At 37.8% G+C, this 17,947-nt stretch overlaps 1 protein-coding gene across 10 annotated transcripts in view; it reads right to left on the bottom strand.

Annotated features, from left to right (window-relative positions):
• The window catches only part of RNF19A (ring finger protein 19A, RBR E3 ubiquitin protein ligase), a 1,069,816-nt gene that overhangs the window by 28,361 nt on the left and 1,023,508 nt on the right, over nucleotides 1-17,947 (bottom strand). For 8 of the 10 annotated variants that reach the window (XR_014842872.1, XM_013996573.3, XM_013996572.3 and 5 more), the window contains one exon: nucleotides 6,523-7,288. Coding sequence is in view for 9 of the 10 variants with exons in the window: in XM_013996573.3 (XP_013852027.1) it covers nucleotides 6,523-7,196 (674 nt within the window). In the remaining variant the exon portion in view is untranslated. Of the gene's footprint in view, nucleotides 1-6,522; nucleotides 10,162-17,947 lie in introns of those variants that run through there. The other 2 variants (XM_085020949.1, NM_001038006.1) reach the window with 2 other exon arrangements.

The raw sequence follows: 17,947 nt of genomic DNA, 5'->3' as shown, positions 1-17,947 counted from the left end.
AAGTCAAATTTAGATACAACTTAATAAATTTCAAATAGCTAAATAGGGAAACAGATTTATAGTAAAAATAAATCAGATTTATAGTAAATATGAATACTGAAAGTGCTTTAACTAGATAAATTTAGAAGAACGCAACATTTCTGAGCAAATATTTATAAAAATATATGAGGTAGATAAGCAAAAATTGGGCTATGTCATAATTCTAACCTTTGTAGAGGTTGTTTGGTATAATATAGTATATTACTAAACAAAAATTTTAAGAACTGACTTAATTTCTAATTAGTGATTGAGGCTATCTAGAGAAATAACTTTTTTTTTTTTTTTCCTTCAAGAGAAAGCTCTGTTAGGGAATTCAGCACATCCTGGCAAGAAGAACTAAAAGCAAAATGTTAACTTTGCTATTGCAAAATTTACAAGAGAAGTTCCAAAATTTGGCAAAATATCCATTAAAAACAGGAAGAGTTATGGCAAGAAAACTGAGGACTCAAAACATATTTTCTTCTCAAGTAATCAAACTTCTAACTTCATAAAATGCATTAAGATGAAAAAATTGTTAGTTTTCAGTCTAGAGACTTAAGATTGTTGAAAATGACTTTATATTTCAAATAGTATATGTTTATTTAGAATTTTAAAAATATGCAGTGTAATTATCAGGAGTAAACTGCTGACATGTTAGAGTAATTACCATTCCTGCATTATGATTTCAAACATTTTAATGTCTGATTACTTATTTTTTTTAATTTTCTTAAAAAAATTTTTACATTCATTCTTGTATCCCAGAAGGATACAAGACTAGTCATGACTAGTGATATTTGACTTTGACCCTGGAGGAATATTGATTAAACACCTAGCCACTTGGCTTTTGATGAAAATGCATCTCAAAAATTAGGATATAATAGGGAGTTCCCATGGTGGCTCAATGGAAACAAATCTGACTAGTATCTATGAGGACACAGGTTCAACCCCCGGCCTCATTCAGTGCGTTAAGGATCTGGCATTGCCATGAACTGTGGTGTAGGTCACAGACACGGCTCAGATTCTGTGTTGCTGTGGCTGTGGCATAGGCTGGTGGCTGCAGCTCCGATTCAGCCCCTAGCCTGGAAACCTCCATATGCCTCAGGGTACGGCCCTAAACAAAGAAACAAACAAACAGAAATAGGATATAAAGAATAAAAAGAGTAGTGATATTTATGGAGTTCTCTTAGGGCACAGCAGGTTAAGATCCAGACTTGTTACTGCAGTGGATTGGGTTGCCGCTGTGGTGCAAGTTTCATTCCTGGCCCAGGAACTTCTGCATGCAGAGTGTGGCCAAAAAAAAAAAAAAAAAAAAAAAACAAAAAAACAAAAAAAGAGAAGAGTTGTGCTATGTAAATAAAACAGTGTGTATATGTGTGCATGTGTAGTGAGGGAGGGAGGGAGGGAGGAAAAGAGAGAGAGGAGGAAAAGGGAGAGGAGAGAGAGGTGGGAAAAAGAAAAAGAGAACAGTACATCAAACTTGTTTAATGCTACTCTGCAGTAGTTTTTTATAAAAGAAAAGCTAAGCTGTCCTACCCCAGGGTTAAACATTTAAGGCCCATTCAATCTGGGCAAATTCCTAGGAAAAACAGAATTATCTTTAATAATACCAACCAAATATTTTCATGACTGTGAACTTTGATAAGTATAAAAGTTAGGGTTGATTGTCTAGAAGATTTTTCTTATGCTAACCATTACTGAGTGTTTACAATGTAAGTGTTCCATCTTCACACATATTCAATCCTAATAATAACTGTTAAGCGCTTTCTATAATATATGAAGGGGTTAAATGTACCTAGCATTCATATTTTGAAAACAGAATGTGAGGACTTTTGAAAATGATTTTCATTTTTTGGGAGCCAAACTTATTTTTCATTGGAAAACAGTTCTCAAACTATAATGGGAAGCAAGTGGCCAAACTAAATTAAATACAAAATATTTGCTTTAAAGAAAAACTGCAGTGCTCTAGTGCATGAGGTATTATTTGGGAAAACAGGCTCAATAGAAGGTCACAAAAATAACAATAATATTGGTTAACCAATTAAACTCTCTGGCTTAAACAGTACCCACACCTTGGTTTAGATGATAGTTTCATTTCCTTCTATGATCCTTTATTTAACTCAAGTCTTACTTTCTATCTCTATTTTTCAGCTGAAAGTTTCTAGTTACTTAAAATGCTTAAAACTCCCCACTTAGTAGACTGTGGAGGGATAGGAAGAAACTAGGAATAGGAAGGAGGGGAAATAGGAGTTTTTCAAGAAATATTTTCTATTTGCTGGACTGTTAATAGGTGATCCATTTCAAGAAAGAACTCAATGGTCAAGTTAAATTACCTTTTTTTTTTAAACTACAGGATATGCTAAAGGAATTTTTAACATACCAATAGTGTACATACATAGTAAACATTACTTCCCAAACTTATCTGACCATGACATCTAGTTCCTGGAAGTGTTTCAAAATATTAGAGTTTCACAAATTCACAATGGGGAAGCAGGGATATCAACTAGGGTAGTATATTCTGCCCTAGAACAAAGTCCTCATAAAGGAATAAGAAAAACAAATTATACCTAACATGAAAGGGGACCCTAAGATCTCACTGAAAAATGATTAAAAAAATGAAAGATTACTCAGCAGTCCAAGGTAAATTTTTTCCAAAAGCACAAAACTTTAACACAACCTTTAAAGAACAAACATATAATCAGAAACACCAAAATTATATGATCCAGCTAAGGGGAAAAGTCAAGTTTTATATCCAAATCAATAGGCTCATGATTCCACTAGCAAGAAGTTACTGTCACTCTGTGGAAATGGATTGACCACATTTTTGAGAAATGGTCTAGACAAAGTGAGACTCATCTCCTGGTTCCCTCTTTCAGGATCTGTTTTCCTAGAGAGGATGCATTCTGTTCTGCTTTCCAGTACATACTGCAGGGGAAGTCTACAGTTTTTGAGAACTGCCCAGAACATTTGCAGAAGTCTGTCTAATTTCAGGGTGGAGTGTTAGTAAGCTGTTTTGGATGCATAGCTAAAGCTTACTTCCTTAGGTGACGAATTATTAAGGGAAAGAGGATATGTCTCCTGTGTCTTATCACTTTGGTTCTTGTTTTCTAAGACACACATATTTATTCCTCAGGAGAAAATCAAAGTTGGATTTGTTCTATGTATAGAAATTTCTAGGAGTTCATGTAGTGGCTCAGTAGTTAATAAACCCAACTAGTAGCCATGAGGACATGGGTTCGATCCCTGGCCTTGCTCAGTGGGTTAAGGATCTGGCGTTGCTGTAAGCTGTGGTGTAGGTCGCAGACTGTGCCTCGGATCTAGCACTGCTGTGGCTGTGGTGTAGGCCAGCAGCTACAGCTCCAATCCTACGGCTAGCCTGGGAACCTCCATGTGCCGCAGGTGCAGCCCTGAAAAGACAAAAAAAAAAAAATCTACAAGGTTAGCCTACAAAAGCAATTTTGGCATGTCAAAAGAGGGCAAGTTATGGCTAAAACCCTTCTTTGTAGGATGGGAATGAGAGTCATATGGATAGAATAAAATTCTAAAAACACATGTTCTTTGGTTCCTAAGCCTATGGTGCCATTCTTTTTTTTATCCATTATGAACAGTATCTTCTGCCAGAATAAATTATTATTTAGAGCCATTTAAATGTCAGTAAATAAGCTCAAAGCTTCACAAACCTGATTACAGTTGAGCACATTGCTTTAAAATGGTTTACTAACTGTTCCTGAGATACATGATTTCAGCAATGGCACAGTCAGATTTGTTCATTTGATAATTCTTTATTGAACATGGAGTTAACCTGTGGTTATATAGAAAAAAAATACCTTTTTTTTTTTCCTCTTGAGAGGCACACAGATATTAAATTGTTAGTTATATTCCAGTATAATAAATGTTCCTGCATATTCAAAGCTCCCCAGAAGCACTCACATGGGATGACAGGGCTAACGTGTACTGATAGAATAGAAGGGTAGCCTCAGCTAACTGAAGCAAGTGATGTCAGAAATCAAAATGACAATCTTTTGCTATCTGCCTTGACAATGTACAAACCAGGCCAGCTTTTTAAAATATAATGTACCTCTGTATGTTCTGAATTTATTACATGTGGTGACAATTTAATTTTTTCCCCTTAAATAGCTAAATTTCACAATTCTGGATGGTGAATCAATCTTTTCCCAATTGGTTTGGAATGCTTCCGCCCAAATCAAGTTCGCATACGAGCAAGTACCTATGTTAGCCCTCTCTATTGTGTTCTATTAGGCTACTAATGTTGATATTGTCCACTATGATGACATGATCCACCAACCCAGCACAAGAGAACATACCTGTTTAGCGACCAGAAAGCTCATGCCTCTGGGTTTATTTTCTCAATCTCCTCTGGTCACAGGTTCTAACATGTAAGCCTCTTTTTCATTTGTTCCATCACTTTTACATGTTTTCTTTTAAAGGTATTAAATGTTTAAAGGAACTTGTGAAGCACCTCTTAACATAGGGTTGCATGAAAGATAGAAAGCATACCTTCTCTAGATGAAATACAGTATATTTTTATTTGAACTCCTGCTATAAAAGTATTTGCTGTAATGATTTGCAAAACGCTTTTCTTTCAACCTAAAATTTGTAATCCAACTTGGAATCTACTCTAATTAATGTGCATACTTGTATCAGTGAAAATGTTTTGCAGGGGGTTCATGGGATCAAAAGTAATACAATTATATTTAAGCTATTCTTCTGATAGGATACTGTCTCTTGCTCCAATTATTTATTTATTTATTTATTTGCTTTTTTGGGGGCAGCACCAGTGGCATATTTAAGTTCCCAGGCTACGGGTCGAATTGGAGCCACAGCTACCACAGCCACAGTGACATGGCATCGGAGCTGCATATGCAACCCACACCACAGCTCACGACAATGCCGGATCCCTGACCCTGAGCGAGGCCAGAGACTGAACTCATTGCATCCTCATGGATATTAGTCAGATTTGTTTCCGCTGTGCCATAATGGGAACTCCTCCAATTATTTAAAAGTATTGTTCATTTTTCTGATTTTCTTTCTCTTTCTCTTGAGAGTTTAATCCTTCAGGGGTTCCAGAGTTTACTTCTACCTTGGCCCAGTTTAGATAGTATGTTTAACATTTTATTGTTCATGTTATATACAAGCATCTTGCAGTATAGAAGAGCATAATCTAAATCAGATACCAAATAGAGTCCTTCACAAAACTAACAAACTCATAAAATGTTAAGTAGTTAGGTAACATTTTTAGTGCTTTATGTTACATAGAAATCCTTGGCGGACAGTTAATGCTAGTGACACCTGATAAAACTGGTTGGAATTTGCATAGGCTGGAATCACATTATTACTATCCTCATTTAAAATTATGGAATTCATAGATTGGATGCAATCTGAAAAATTTGCTGCTCAACAAGTTTTTAATAATGGATTTGATTAGAGACCTGAAATTGTCATTTGATCAATTAAACTCACATTCCAGCCTTGTCTTTGATTATATGCAGATAATCAAATGCTTGAGTTTTCCCAAACTCTTACTTAAAATCTCTGGGTGACTAATGGTATGCTAAATCTTATCCCGTGTTTTTGGCTTTATTCTTGAAAAGCACATGACTATTTCTTCCTAGTTCTAACAACCATACATGGTAAATGCTACGTAAATGGAGGCTGCTGTTAACATATAAGACATATATAAGCAAAATTATTTTATTTTAAATATTAGTAGAATGGCATTTGTAATTCAAAAACGTGAGGCAAATGAACTTATATGATCTGTGGTTCTTGAGGCTAGCAAATACTCATTTATGTCAACATGAACACATCATATTGCGGCACCATTAAGGAACTTTTCAAAAGGGTCATTTAATTTATATAAATGACTCAAACAAAAGCAAGCAAACAAAAGGCCTGATAGTTTCATCTATTATACCAAAATAAAAATTCTCCAAATGGATGGGGAAAATCAATGTGTCCACTACTACATCCTATACTCTACTAACTTACCCTTTTCTTCTTTTTTTTGGTCTTTTTTGATATTTCTTTGGGCCGCTCCCACGGCATATGGAGGTTCCCAGGCTAGGGGTCGAATCGGAGCTGCAGCCCCCGGCCTATGCCAGAGCCACAGCAACGCGGGATCCGAGCCGTGTCTGCAACCTACACCACAGCTCACGGCAACGCTGGATCATTAACCTGCGACCTCATGGTTCCTAGTCGGATTCGTTAACCACTGCGCCACGATGGGAACTCCCTGAAAATGTTCTTAAGTGAATATGTGATGCAAAGACAGTATAAAGATGAACAACATAAGATTCCTGCCTTTAATATCTGACACTGCTCCTGACAAGTGTCAATATATACTCAATATATTTTTTTTGTCTTTTGAATTAATAAAGTACCTATCATGTTAAGTTTTTTTTTTTTTTTTTTGAGTAATCGTTGGCAAATTCTTATTTTATCCAGAGAAAAAACTAACTCAAGAAAAATCAAACAAATTCTTCTTACCCACAGTCTGGAGCTGGACACCACCTACAATCAGGATCTGCAACAAGCCACCGTCTAAGCATAAATTCTTCATATTTTTCCATCAAGACATCATCACTTAATATCAAGCGAATATCATGGGGATTAAACCGTTCAGTACATTCTGGGCAACTGATATTAACTCTACTTTCAGAAATTTCTATCCTTAGGTATTGTCGCAAGCAATCCACACAAGATCTATGATGACAAGTCATTATCTCAGGAAATCTGTCTTTAGAATGCCGCAAAAGGCACAAGGGGCACTCTATGAAGTCTCCAATTTGTTTGCTGATGGAAGTTAATCCATTGTCAGAGGAGGTATTTGTAGAAAAAATGGAGTTCTTATCAGTACACATTTCAGAATGTATACTTTCGATACTCGCAATTCCATCCACCCCGCCATTTAGCTCCCTTGATTTACGTTTGTTTTCCTTTTTCCTCCGAAAAAGAGAGCCTATTGAAATTCTTCTTTTTTTGGGTGCCTTTTTGACTGAAGGCAAGCTTACAGATGATGCAGAAGACTGAAGATCTCGATCCGAACCCATTTGCCGATGTAAACTCATGTCTAAAATACTCATTAGAATTGAGTTAGGGTCTGTGTTTATACACAGCCCTTCATTATATTTAGAGAGCAAACCTATTTCTTGTTCTTGCATTCAGATTAAGTCATGGTGTAAGAAAATCCTACGTGGCTCCTTAAGAGAATTCTTGAAAAAGTTCAATTTATAGAAGACTTATCACAGATGTTCTGAAAAACAAAAGAAAATAGAATACCAAGATTATTTAATTGCATTCTCAGTCTGCATATTTTTTACAAACTTACAAACTCTTCTCCATGAAACTTCAAAGAAGTATGTTCTTTAACTATTTGTTGGTTTTCTTTTTAAATAAGGCCAACTATTGAGTAGTCTACAAGAGAATATAAAACCAATGCTGAAATAACAAGGATATTCTTTAATCTTAAGAGCCTAGATTTGAGCTGATCTCATTAAAATCTTGTACAAAACTTTTGATCATTATCACACTCAAACATCAGTGATTCCCACTGCCTTTAAGAGTTTTTTAAAAAGTGACAATAAAATGTACATGCAAATACAAAAGTCTAAGGATAGCTTATACTATTTTGAAGAACAAAGTGTATATGTGTGTGTGGGGGTACTCTTACACTGCCAGATATAATTAGTATTATAAAGTTACAGTAATTAAGAAGACAGTGTGGAACATCACAAAGACGGATACAAACACCAATGGAACAGAGCACAGTACAGAAAAAAAAGCCCCACATATACACATGGATACTTCTTATTATCAAAGGAGACACTGCTGAGCATTAAGAATGGCCTTGTCAAGAAGAAAACAAAACCACATAATACAGTTTTCCTGGTTACCATCTGAGAAGAGAAAAGGAACTTAACATGTAGCTAAATCCCCATATAAAAATAAATTCTATATGGTTCATAGAACTAAATGTGAAAAGTAAAATCATAAAACTTCTAAGAGTCAATAGAAGAGAATGTTTTAATGAAAAGATTTCTTAAATGGGACATGCTAAAGTACTTAACTATAAAATAAAAATTGTTAAATTGATTACAATAAAGAGACAGTATTAGGGACAGGGAGAAGATATTTGTCACTTATAACTAATAAAGGAACAGTATCCAGAATATAGAAAGAATACTTAGAAATCAATAAAACAAAGCTGACATTCAAAAGAAAAATGGGCAATGGACATAACAGACACTTTACAAAATATATGAAAAAGTGCTCAACATCATCTGTCACACACATTAAAGCCACACTGAGGGATCACCATACACCCAGGAGGATGGCTAAAATTCTGACATTTCCAAATGTTAACAAATACATGGACTGCTCGTAGGAGTGAAAAATGGCACAAATACTTTGGACAACTGTTTAAAAGCATCTACCAAATGTGGACATATGGATACTCTTATCTTTCAAGTTATAGCTCTACATATGGATCTTGTCCTGAGAACTTATCACTTAAAATATTAAACAAGCGGTACTTAATGAGTATTGCCTAGAGAATTCTTCAAAACATGTTTCTAGAAATGATACCAAATAATTTATTATCCAGATAAGAACCTAGTAAGAGGTGCTGTTAATATTTAAACTAGGATAATAGGGGGAAAACCAGAACAGATGGTCATCCTATTCAGGAAGCCTTTCTAAAATATTGTACAAATAAACAAATACGCCTCAAAGGAAAATAAACCAATTTGAATACTAAAAAATTTTACCATATTTTATATGATAAAAAATACTATAAAGTAGGAAGACATGATAAATTAGTAAAGACATATATAACAACAAACAAATCCCCATAGTATAAAAAGAGCTTTTATACATTAGTAAGAAAAAGATGTGCAACAGTAAAAGGAGCAAAGATATAAGAAGGCAGTTCTTATAAAGAATTACAAAAATTAGGAAGATAGGAACAGTCACAACTAAAGAAATGAAAATTCAAACATTAGATACCATCCCTGTACACATTAGACTGAAAGTTTGAAGGGATTGATGTGTACTGAAAGAAGCACCTCAACATATTATTGGGAGGAACTCAAATCGGCACAACTTCAGGGAACCAATTTGGCACAAACTTTCAGAATGGAACTTTTGACCAGCAATCCTACAGGTAAAATTCATCCTTCAGAATATATAAGGACACAAATATGCAAATATATACTGTACAAGGAAACTCACCACAGCCTTGTTGATACAAGCAAATAAAACAAGGCAAAAAAAAAAAAAAAAGCCCCTCACAAAACCTGGAAATAAATGTCCAACAGGGAAATGGGGAAGAATAAAGGAACCAACCACAATTTGTGTGCAATAATAAGGAAAAGATCTCTCTATATAATACTAAGTGAACAATAATAACTGCAAAATAGAAGGCAATACTACATATAATTGCAAAAATGTACAGCATGAACCTATTTGTGGGGAAAAAAACACCACACAGGCTTACATGTACCTACACAATTTCTGGAAAAATGTCAAACCATTAACAGTGGCTATCTTGGTGACAATAATCTTTAGTATATACTTTCTTCCTTCTGCATAATACAACTGTATTATGAGCATCCACTGCTTACAGTTAAAAAAAAAAAAACACCTAAGTGAACCCCACAAGCAACAACAAAATCATATTTCTTCCACTTCAGAGCTATCCAATCAAAATTTGGATATGGTCCAGAACTTATATATTCTGAAAATGTTCCTCAGTAATTCAGCTGCACACTCTGGTCAAGAATCACTAATACTAAGACACCCTGATAAACACTTTGACTTAAAAACAGAATTCTATAGGCTTGGCCTCAAAAACACAGCTCCTTGTTTTTCATTACCTGAGGTACTAAAAATAAAAGCTCTGTTAAAAACAAACAAACAAACAAACAAACAACAACACTCAGAATTCCCATTGTGGCTCAGCAGAAACAAACCTAACTCATACCCCTGAGGATTCAGGTTCAATCCCTGGCCTCATTAAGGATCCGGCATTGCCATGAGTTGTGGTATAGGTTGCAGACACAGCTTAGATCCTGTGTAGCTGTGGCTGTGGTATAGGCTGGCAGTGACAGCTCCAATCCGACCCCTAGCCTGGGAACTTCATATGCCACAGCTGCGGTCCTAGAAAGCAAGTAAGCAACAAACAAAAAACCCAACTCAGATTATAGCCATTTTCAGCCTCTAGGGTTACACTGAGTTAGTACTTAACAACCTATGATATGGAAATAAGATCATATATTTAAAAAACCCACATAATTTAATGACTATCCTTGTATAGATATAATCCACGAAAGGTGCTAAAAGCATGTGACTTGAGAGCACTGGGACTGCCTCAAATCAAGGGGACTTTGGCTTAATTTCACAGTTAAAATTTACCCCAGCCATTTGTTAAACACTGAGGTTCTCATCATGACCAAGATACATATGGTCTCTATCCTCAATGTGATATGTCTAGAGAAGAAACAGGTATCACAAAACAAAAAATTATAAACTTACACATTAAAAAAAAATTTTTTTTTTCATTTTTGGCTGCCCCACAGCATATGGAATTCCCAGAGGAGGGATCAGATCTGAGCCACAGTTAAAAGCCACAGCTGTGGCAACACCAGATCCTTAACCCACTGTGCCAGGGCAATGATTGAACCCATGTCCCAGCACTCCCAAGATGCTGCCAATTCCTCTGTGCCACAGCAAGAACTCCAATATACTTATACATTAAATTTGTCTGTTACTACAACTCTTGAAAATAGCTGAATCAATTTTCACCAGATTTAGAAGTAGTCTTTGAGACATTATGACAAACCACAGGCTATTACAGAATTCACCTTAAAAAGATAGGAAGCCATCTTGCAAGCCATCTACAAAAGATTGATAAGAGGCCTTGCATAATAGCAGATTCAGAAGATATAGTCAGTATTTCATCGTACCACTCCACAGTGTGGATATATTCATGCTTCCTTCCTCTCCTCTCAATGATTTGCAAGTTTTAGCCATACCTTCAATGCTTTAATAAGGTTTTAAATTAGAGCTTGAATATTGTGTTTTCTTTAATATAACACAGGGCCAAGATGCTGTCATGAACATAAAACATTGTGAATAAATACCAAATGAGTATTTTTTAAAATGACACAATAATGCTGAAGTGATATTTCATAACCACAAGAAAATATCAATCTTATTCCATTGTTGTAACTCCTAAGCACACACATGCTCTATTTTCTTTTAAGTCCAATGAGTTCATATCAGGCTTACAAAGACAAATATGAGGTCTACTGGATTAAATGCAAAATAAATTATATTTAAAAACCTAGAACAGTTCATACTATTTCAGAGCAGGAACAGATGATGAAAAAGTAAATGTACTTAATGATTTAATTTGAAATATACCCAACTCCTAATAATTCCCAAGCTTGCAAGTTCTTTAAACAGACTTGATAGGATTTATCAAAATACAATGCATATGAGACATGTGGGAATCTTAGACCTGAGACCTTTGCTGCAGTGCTTGCACCTGGACAAGTGTCTCCTCAAGCAAAAAATACAAAGAAACTACATGGGACTAAAAGTAACTGTGTGCACATATACAGTTGCTGCAAGTTATGGACAAGATACAAAAAGACCAAAAAACCCAACTGACACTTCTGAGGAGCTGGGAGCAAAAACAGCATACTGCACATGCCCCCTGCACATACTACCACCAAAGAGGTGGGCAAACCACCCTCCTGCCCAACCCCCTGGACCTGGCCCTACTCTCTACCCATATAAGGAACTAGCTCTGCCTTGGCCTGGAGGAGCAAGAAAGGCAAACTGCTACCTGTTTTCCCTTCCCCCTGCTGCAGCAGGGGCCCCAATAAAGCCATGCCTGAATTTCTTGTCTGGCCTCTTCTATCAATTTCTATTGATTAAGAAAGGCCAAGAACCTTGGTCAGTAACAGACTCAGCAGCAACCACAAAGGGGCAATTGTCCCCTTTCTGGGAGAGGAGCTGGGCACTTCAGGGACCACCAAAGGCAGCTTCCCTATGGTGACAAGTGTCTGCCTGAACCTCTTGTTTCAGGAACACTGTATTTGGTAAGTCTGCCTTAGTGGCCCCTGGGAGGCTCAGGATCCTCATTCAGGCAATGATTTCCCCCTCCCCCTGTCCCTTTCCCTCTCCTGATATCCTTCTACTTCTCCTTTCTCTGTCCTCTCCTTCTGAAAAAGTGGATATCAGGCATCTACAGCATCATTCCTCTCAGCTTTTGTAAGACCATGTTCCCTCTGGCTGGCAATGGCTCACTTGACAGGTGACAATCAGAGGTGGGAGAGGCTCATCTCATAGCACGCAGATCCTGGTCCAGCAGGCTCCCCCTGATGGGGGATTTATAAGAGTGACAGAGGTTCAAACCGTATATTCTGTAGTGGCTGGAAGTCCTATCATCCCAGCATTTTCACCTTCATTTTCCTGATGTCTCTCTTTCAGTCTTTTCTGACTCTCTTCCCTTTACCTCTCCCTTGATCCTTATAACTATACTCCCTCCCCCTTTAGCCTGAAAACTTCTTGTTTGTATCTTTAAGTTTCTGTCATTGGTATATGATGAGAAAAAGGATCTTTGTTTAATATAGTTTTGTCTATCCAACTGCTCCTGCAAGTCTCTGCTGAAATTTTGGGCATAGTGGAGCACTTAAGACTTGAAATACAAACATAGTGACATTGCCTGAGACTCCAGCCTTAGGTTCTTAGTGGGATTTTAAAGAGCGAAAAGAAAAAAGAAAAAAAAAGAGAGAGGAGCTTGCATTTCTCTCTTCTACTTTGCAATTTAACTATTCTGCCTGGGCTCTCAGGAACTATCTGATCCATCTGGAGCCCCCAAGACTGTGGAGGGGGGGGGGGAAGAGGGCTTATAACTTTAAAAAAATTTTGAATTTTTTATTATTAAAAAAAAATTTGGCCACGTCCACAGCATATGTTCCCAGACCAGGGATCAAACCCACGCCACAGCAGTAATCCAAGCCGCTGCAGTGACAATGCTGGATCTTAACCCGCTGCACTACAAGAGAACTACAAAAAGAGGCCTTTTGAAATTCAGGCAGGAAAACTATAAGCTCTCTGGTTCTGTCTGTCTTTATGTAAAAATTAACTTGTAAATGAGCTGTATTTAACTGGCTTAAAGGAAAGTGAGCACTTATTCTCAGAAACGTAAAAGAAACTTATAAGAATACATTTCAGGTCCCTGGGAAATAGTCAATATTGAATTAATATCTGGAATTAAAGCTAGCCTAAGTTTGTGGATTTAATTAATACAGACCTGTCTTTAGAGTCATCAACATTAAATATAATACTTTTATATTTCAGTAACCGGGGGTTACTGAAAGTAAGTACACTTTGTTTTTGTTATACAATCTGTCAATAAGGAAAATAACCTGATATGATTAAATTCTTAAGTAAATATGACTGAGTAAATATTACTTTTTGGCAAACTCTGTATTAATAATTATGTTTTGGAAACGTCCATCTAAAACAGTCCTTCCTAATTAGGTAACTTGAAACTAAATTAAGTTAAATGATAAGAACTCACTGAACATCAGGCCATTTCAAATAAGATAAAATATTGAAACATTATTGCTAAACAAGTCTAAATTTACCTTTTTTCTCCTTATGAGAGAGAAGCTGAAGATGTTTGGTGCCACAATGAGATAGATATTCTCTACCAATCTATAGAGGGCTAGATAGTTCAAGATTGCCTAAGCAAAGCAGGTGTGTGCTTTCAGTAAAGAAGGTATGAGGAATGGAAATACATTTTGTTAAAGGAAAAAAGAGGTGATTTTGTCCTAAAGCTGGTTGTTTCTGAAAGGAAAAAGAATAAGGCACAAAATAACACAACTACAGAAGGCTGTAGAAGGTCTGCAGAAAGGAAACATAGGGAAAATAACTTTGTATGTGGTCAGGATTTTCTAAGGTTGGATTAAATTAAATTAGGTAAATGGATTTTACCAAGAATAGGCTGATACAGGACTGGATTTGACCTCTCTCTCTCATAAAGAGAACAAAGTTTTCCAAGAATGCTGCTTTTGATAACAGATCATGTGAGTTTATGTGCTTTTAAGTGATCTATATTTACCTTTGAAATCTTTTTTTACCTTAGCTCAAGGAGTAAATATTGTTTCACAGCGATCTATGATCCTATATGACTGGGTGCTTAAAATTAATACTTTTTGATATTGATAAGACTTTGGAAATATCAAATTCTAGTTAAAGTCTTTTTGACCTCCAGCTAACTTTGGGGTGTGCTTCATAGGACCCCTGAAGCATCCCAAAGAGAAATCTTCAACTGGGTCCATTTGGTATGTTAAATTACATGAAAAACATTGTCCAAATTCACTGTTGCCCATGCAAACAGATTTATCAGGCTCTCCCCAGTCTGATCATGGCCACCAAACAGATATGGGAAAGGGTTTGAGGTTCTTCTGCTACCTAGTCTCCCACCTTACTCTATGTCCAAAAGTCCCTTATGGGAATACTCCCACTGCTAGGCCCTCAGGTCCCGACCCCCATGGCATTTTTCATCACAATCAACCCCCCCCCATTCCTCTAAGGGTTCCTTTTTATATTTAGAACCCCCTTCACTCCAGGCCCTGGCAGCCCATATACTGTTATACACTATCTATTTGGCTGGCCACTTCCAAGCAGCCCACATCCTAGGCTTTATAGATCCTCAATCTCAAGGAATATACCCCAGCATAAGGAAACTTATTATAGGACATAAGCTTTACAGACAACACATCCTCTTCAAGGAGCATCCTGGCCAACACACTGGTTCAAATGCTTCCCCCTCCCACTGCCCCCAGGGAGCCTCACACAAGCGACTGGGTTGACCAGAGATACCTAGTTAGGCAACGGAAGAGTAGAGAATGCTCAAAATCCCATTAGGTAAGAAGGGACTTCAGAGGACACTCTGACCCCCTTTTGACTAAAGTCTCTTGGTAAATGTCTCTGGGACACGGGATTTCATTTCTAGGAGCGCTCTTTCTTGGTTGCAGGTTACTCAATATGGAATGATCCTCTTCTAAGCCAGAAGAAACATCTCTGGAATGTATTCTTAAATACATGGAAAAATTTCAAAATAGGCTGAAAAGGGAAAGACTTAAACTCTACTTAACACTGGCTGACCTTTATATAAGTTGGGGAATGGAAAAAAATGTCCTGAAAATGGTCCTCTAAATTATAATACCCTCTTGCAATTGGTTCTTCACTGTTGCAAGATGGGAAAATGGACTGAGGTTCCCTATGTTCAAGTCTTCATGATCCTTTCCCAAAACCACAGTCTACGTAGCTCCTGTAATCAAAAGCTTGGGGAATCAGAAAACACTCCTGACATCTTAGATGATGCCCTTCTAAGCTTCCCTAACTCTCAGCAGGGAAACCAAGCCTCCCCTGCTCTCTAGAGCCACCAACTTTCCTGGAGCCACCTACTTCCTGGATCCTTCTGACCCATCTCAAGTTCTGCCTCCCTATGCCCTTTTATATCCTCTGTTGCCCCAGGAAGGAGAGACTAGTCCCTCCAGAGTAACTCATGGTGGAATTTTCTACCACCCAGGATCAGGGGAAATATGCCCTCTTTGGGAAGTGCCAAATGGTGACAGGACAATTAAGAGTACATATGTCCTTCGCTTTAACCAACGTAACCCAATGCAAACAGAGAATGGGGCAATTTTCTGGAGACACTAGTAAATTTGCTGAAGGGTTTCAGGCCCTAACTCTGACCTTCGATTTAACTTGGAAGGATGCCCAAACAGTCCTACCTATTTGCTGTACCCCTGAGGAAAAACAGAATTTGGGAAGCAGCCAAGGGGTATGGTGATCAGCTTGCCAGGACCAACTCTTTGGGGGAAGATGTAGTCCCAAATCAAGAGCCCTGTTGGGATTCCTGGGAGGGACCAGAAGCTAGGAACCACATGATTCAATGTGTATTAGAACGGATGAAAAAGATTATCAAAAAGCCAGTTAACCATGAAAAGTTTAAAGAGTGACCCAAGAAGAAAAAGAAAATCCAGCCCTCTTTCAGGGATGGCTTGTGGAAGCTTTCAGAGAATTTACTAACACTGATGCCTCTACTCCAAGGATCAAGCCCTGCTTGGACATTTTATTAGCCAGCCCACCTGATGTTAGGTAGAAACTCCAAAGTTACATGGGCTCACAGAACCCTATGCCCCAACTCCTAGAGGTGGCCTTTAAGGTATTTAGTAATTGAGATCAAGCTGAGAAGGAAGAAAGAACTTGCTCAACTTGAGAAAGAAAGAAAACGGCAGGCCAGGGCTCATGCTAAACTGATGGTCTTTGCTGCCAGTCATGACTTGCAAATTTAGGATAACCCAAGGGAGCCAAGGAAGCTTAACCATCTATCTGGAGGTAAAACCAGCAAGGAGAAATGCTTCAGATGTAAGTTAACTGGCCACGGGGCCCAAAAATGCCAGAAAACCCAATTCATGCCTAGTCTGCAAATGAACAAGTCACTGAAAACAGGACTGTCCCCAGTCCCATAGGGGAATGGAGACTCCTGCTCCTGAGGTGGCCATCCATGCTAGATGATTGAGATGGCCCAGGGATTCTGGTGGCTCCCCACCATGAGATGTCTATCTCCATCAAGGAGCCCCAAGTGGTCCCTGATGTGGCAGATAAGAAGATCAATTTTGTAATCAACACAGGAGCCACTTATTTGGTCCTGATTTCTCATGCTTGGCCTCTTTCCTCCAAAAGCTATACAGTAACTGGGTCAACAGAAAGCTTCATACCTGTTACTTCATCAGGCCCCTCACCAGCCAATTTGAACAGTGTTTTCTCTCACAAATTTTAGTTGTGCCTGGGTGTCCTACTCTACTACTGACAAGAGAGCTTCTGGTTTCTCCTCATTAGGAGGCCCTGAGCAGCTCCTTTTCTTGACTCTAAGACAAATCAGCTGGAAGAACAAGGGCCTATTCCTAGCCATATTCTACAAGCAGTAAACCCTGCAGCTTGGGACAAAGGAATCCCTGGGAAGGCTGTAAATGTCCAACCTGTAAAAATTAACCATAAGACAGAAGTTGCTTATCCTAACAAAAGAAAATATCCCATAAAGTTGGAAGCAAAAAAAGGTTTACAACCCCTCACAGGTAAATTCTTAAAACATGGTCTCTTGGTGCCTTGTCAATCTCCCTGCAATACTCCTATTCTGCCAGCTATTAAGCCAAATGGGGAATATCAAATGGTACAAGATCTCAGAGCAGTAAATGATGCAGTGGTTCCTATATTCTCTTGTGGCCAGTCCTTATAATACATTAGTCCAAGTTCCTGGAGAGGCCAGATGGTTTACTATGCTTGACCTCAAGAACGCCTTCTTTTGCAAACAGAAACTCTCATCACAGTTTCTGTTTGCCTTCCAGCGGACTAACCCCAACTTGGGCCAAATGCAACAATATACCTGGACAGTATTGCTTCAGGGGTTTGGGGACAGTCCACACTTGTTCGCCCCTAGGAAAAGAACTAAGGGAAAGACCTAAAAGAAGGTGTTATTCTGTAGTATGTAGATGATGTATTAATATGAACTCCTACCATGGAGGCCTCAGATCAGAATACCACTGAAGTCCTTAATTCCCTTAGGGCCTGGGGCTATAGGATTTCCCAGAAAAAGCACAAATCTCAAAACAACAATTTAAATATCTGGGATATATTATAAACCTTGGGAGTGGACAGTTATCTCCAGATAGAAAACAAGCTATATTAATCCTGAGTGCCCCTAGGACAAAGAAACATCTCTATACCTTCTTAGGCATGGCAGGATTTTGCAGAATTTGAATTCCAGGATTTAGGCTGATGGCTAAGCCCCAGGGAAGCCACAAAAGGCTCAGGTATAGAACCATTA

The sequence above is a fragment of the Sus scrofa genome, chromosome 4 (assembly GCF_054392235.1).
Source record: "Sus scrofa isolate SSC_HxYL_T2T_F1_AM1 chromosome 4, Sscrofa_HxYL_maternal_Yorkshire_Landrace_v2.0, whole genome shotgun sequence".
Taxonomy (NCBI): domain Eukaryota; kingdom Metazoa; phylum Chordata; class Mammalia; order Artiodactyla; family Suidae; genus Sus; species Sus scrofa.
The sequence above is the reverse complement of the archived record's forward strand: the minus strand, read 5'-3'. Positions and strand labels throughout refer to the sequence as shown.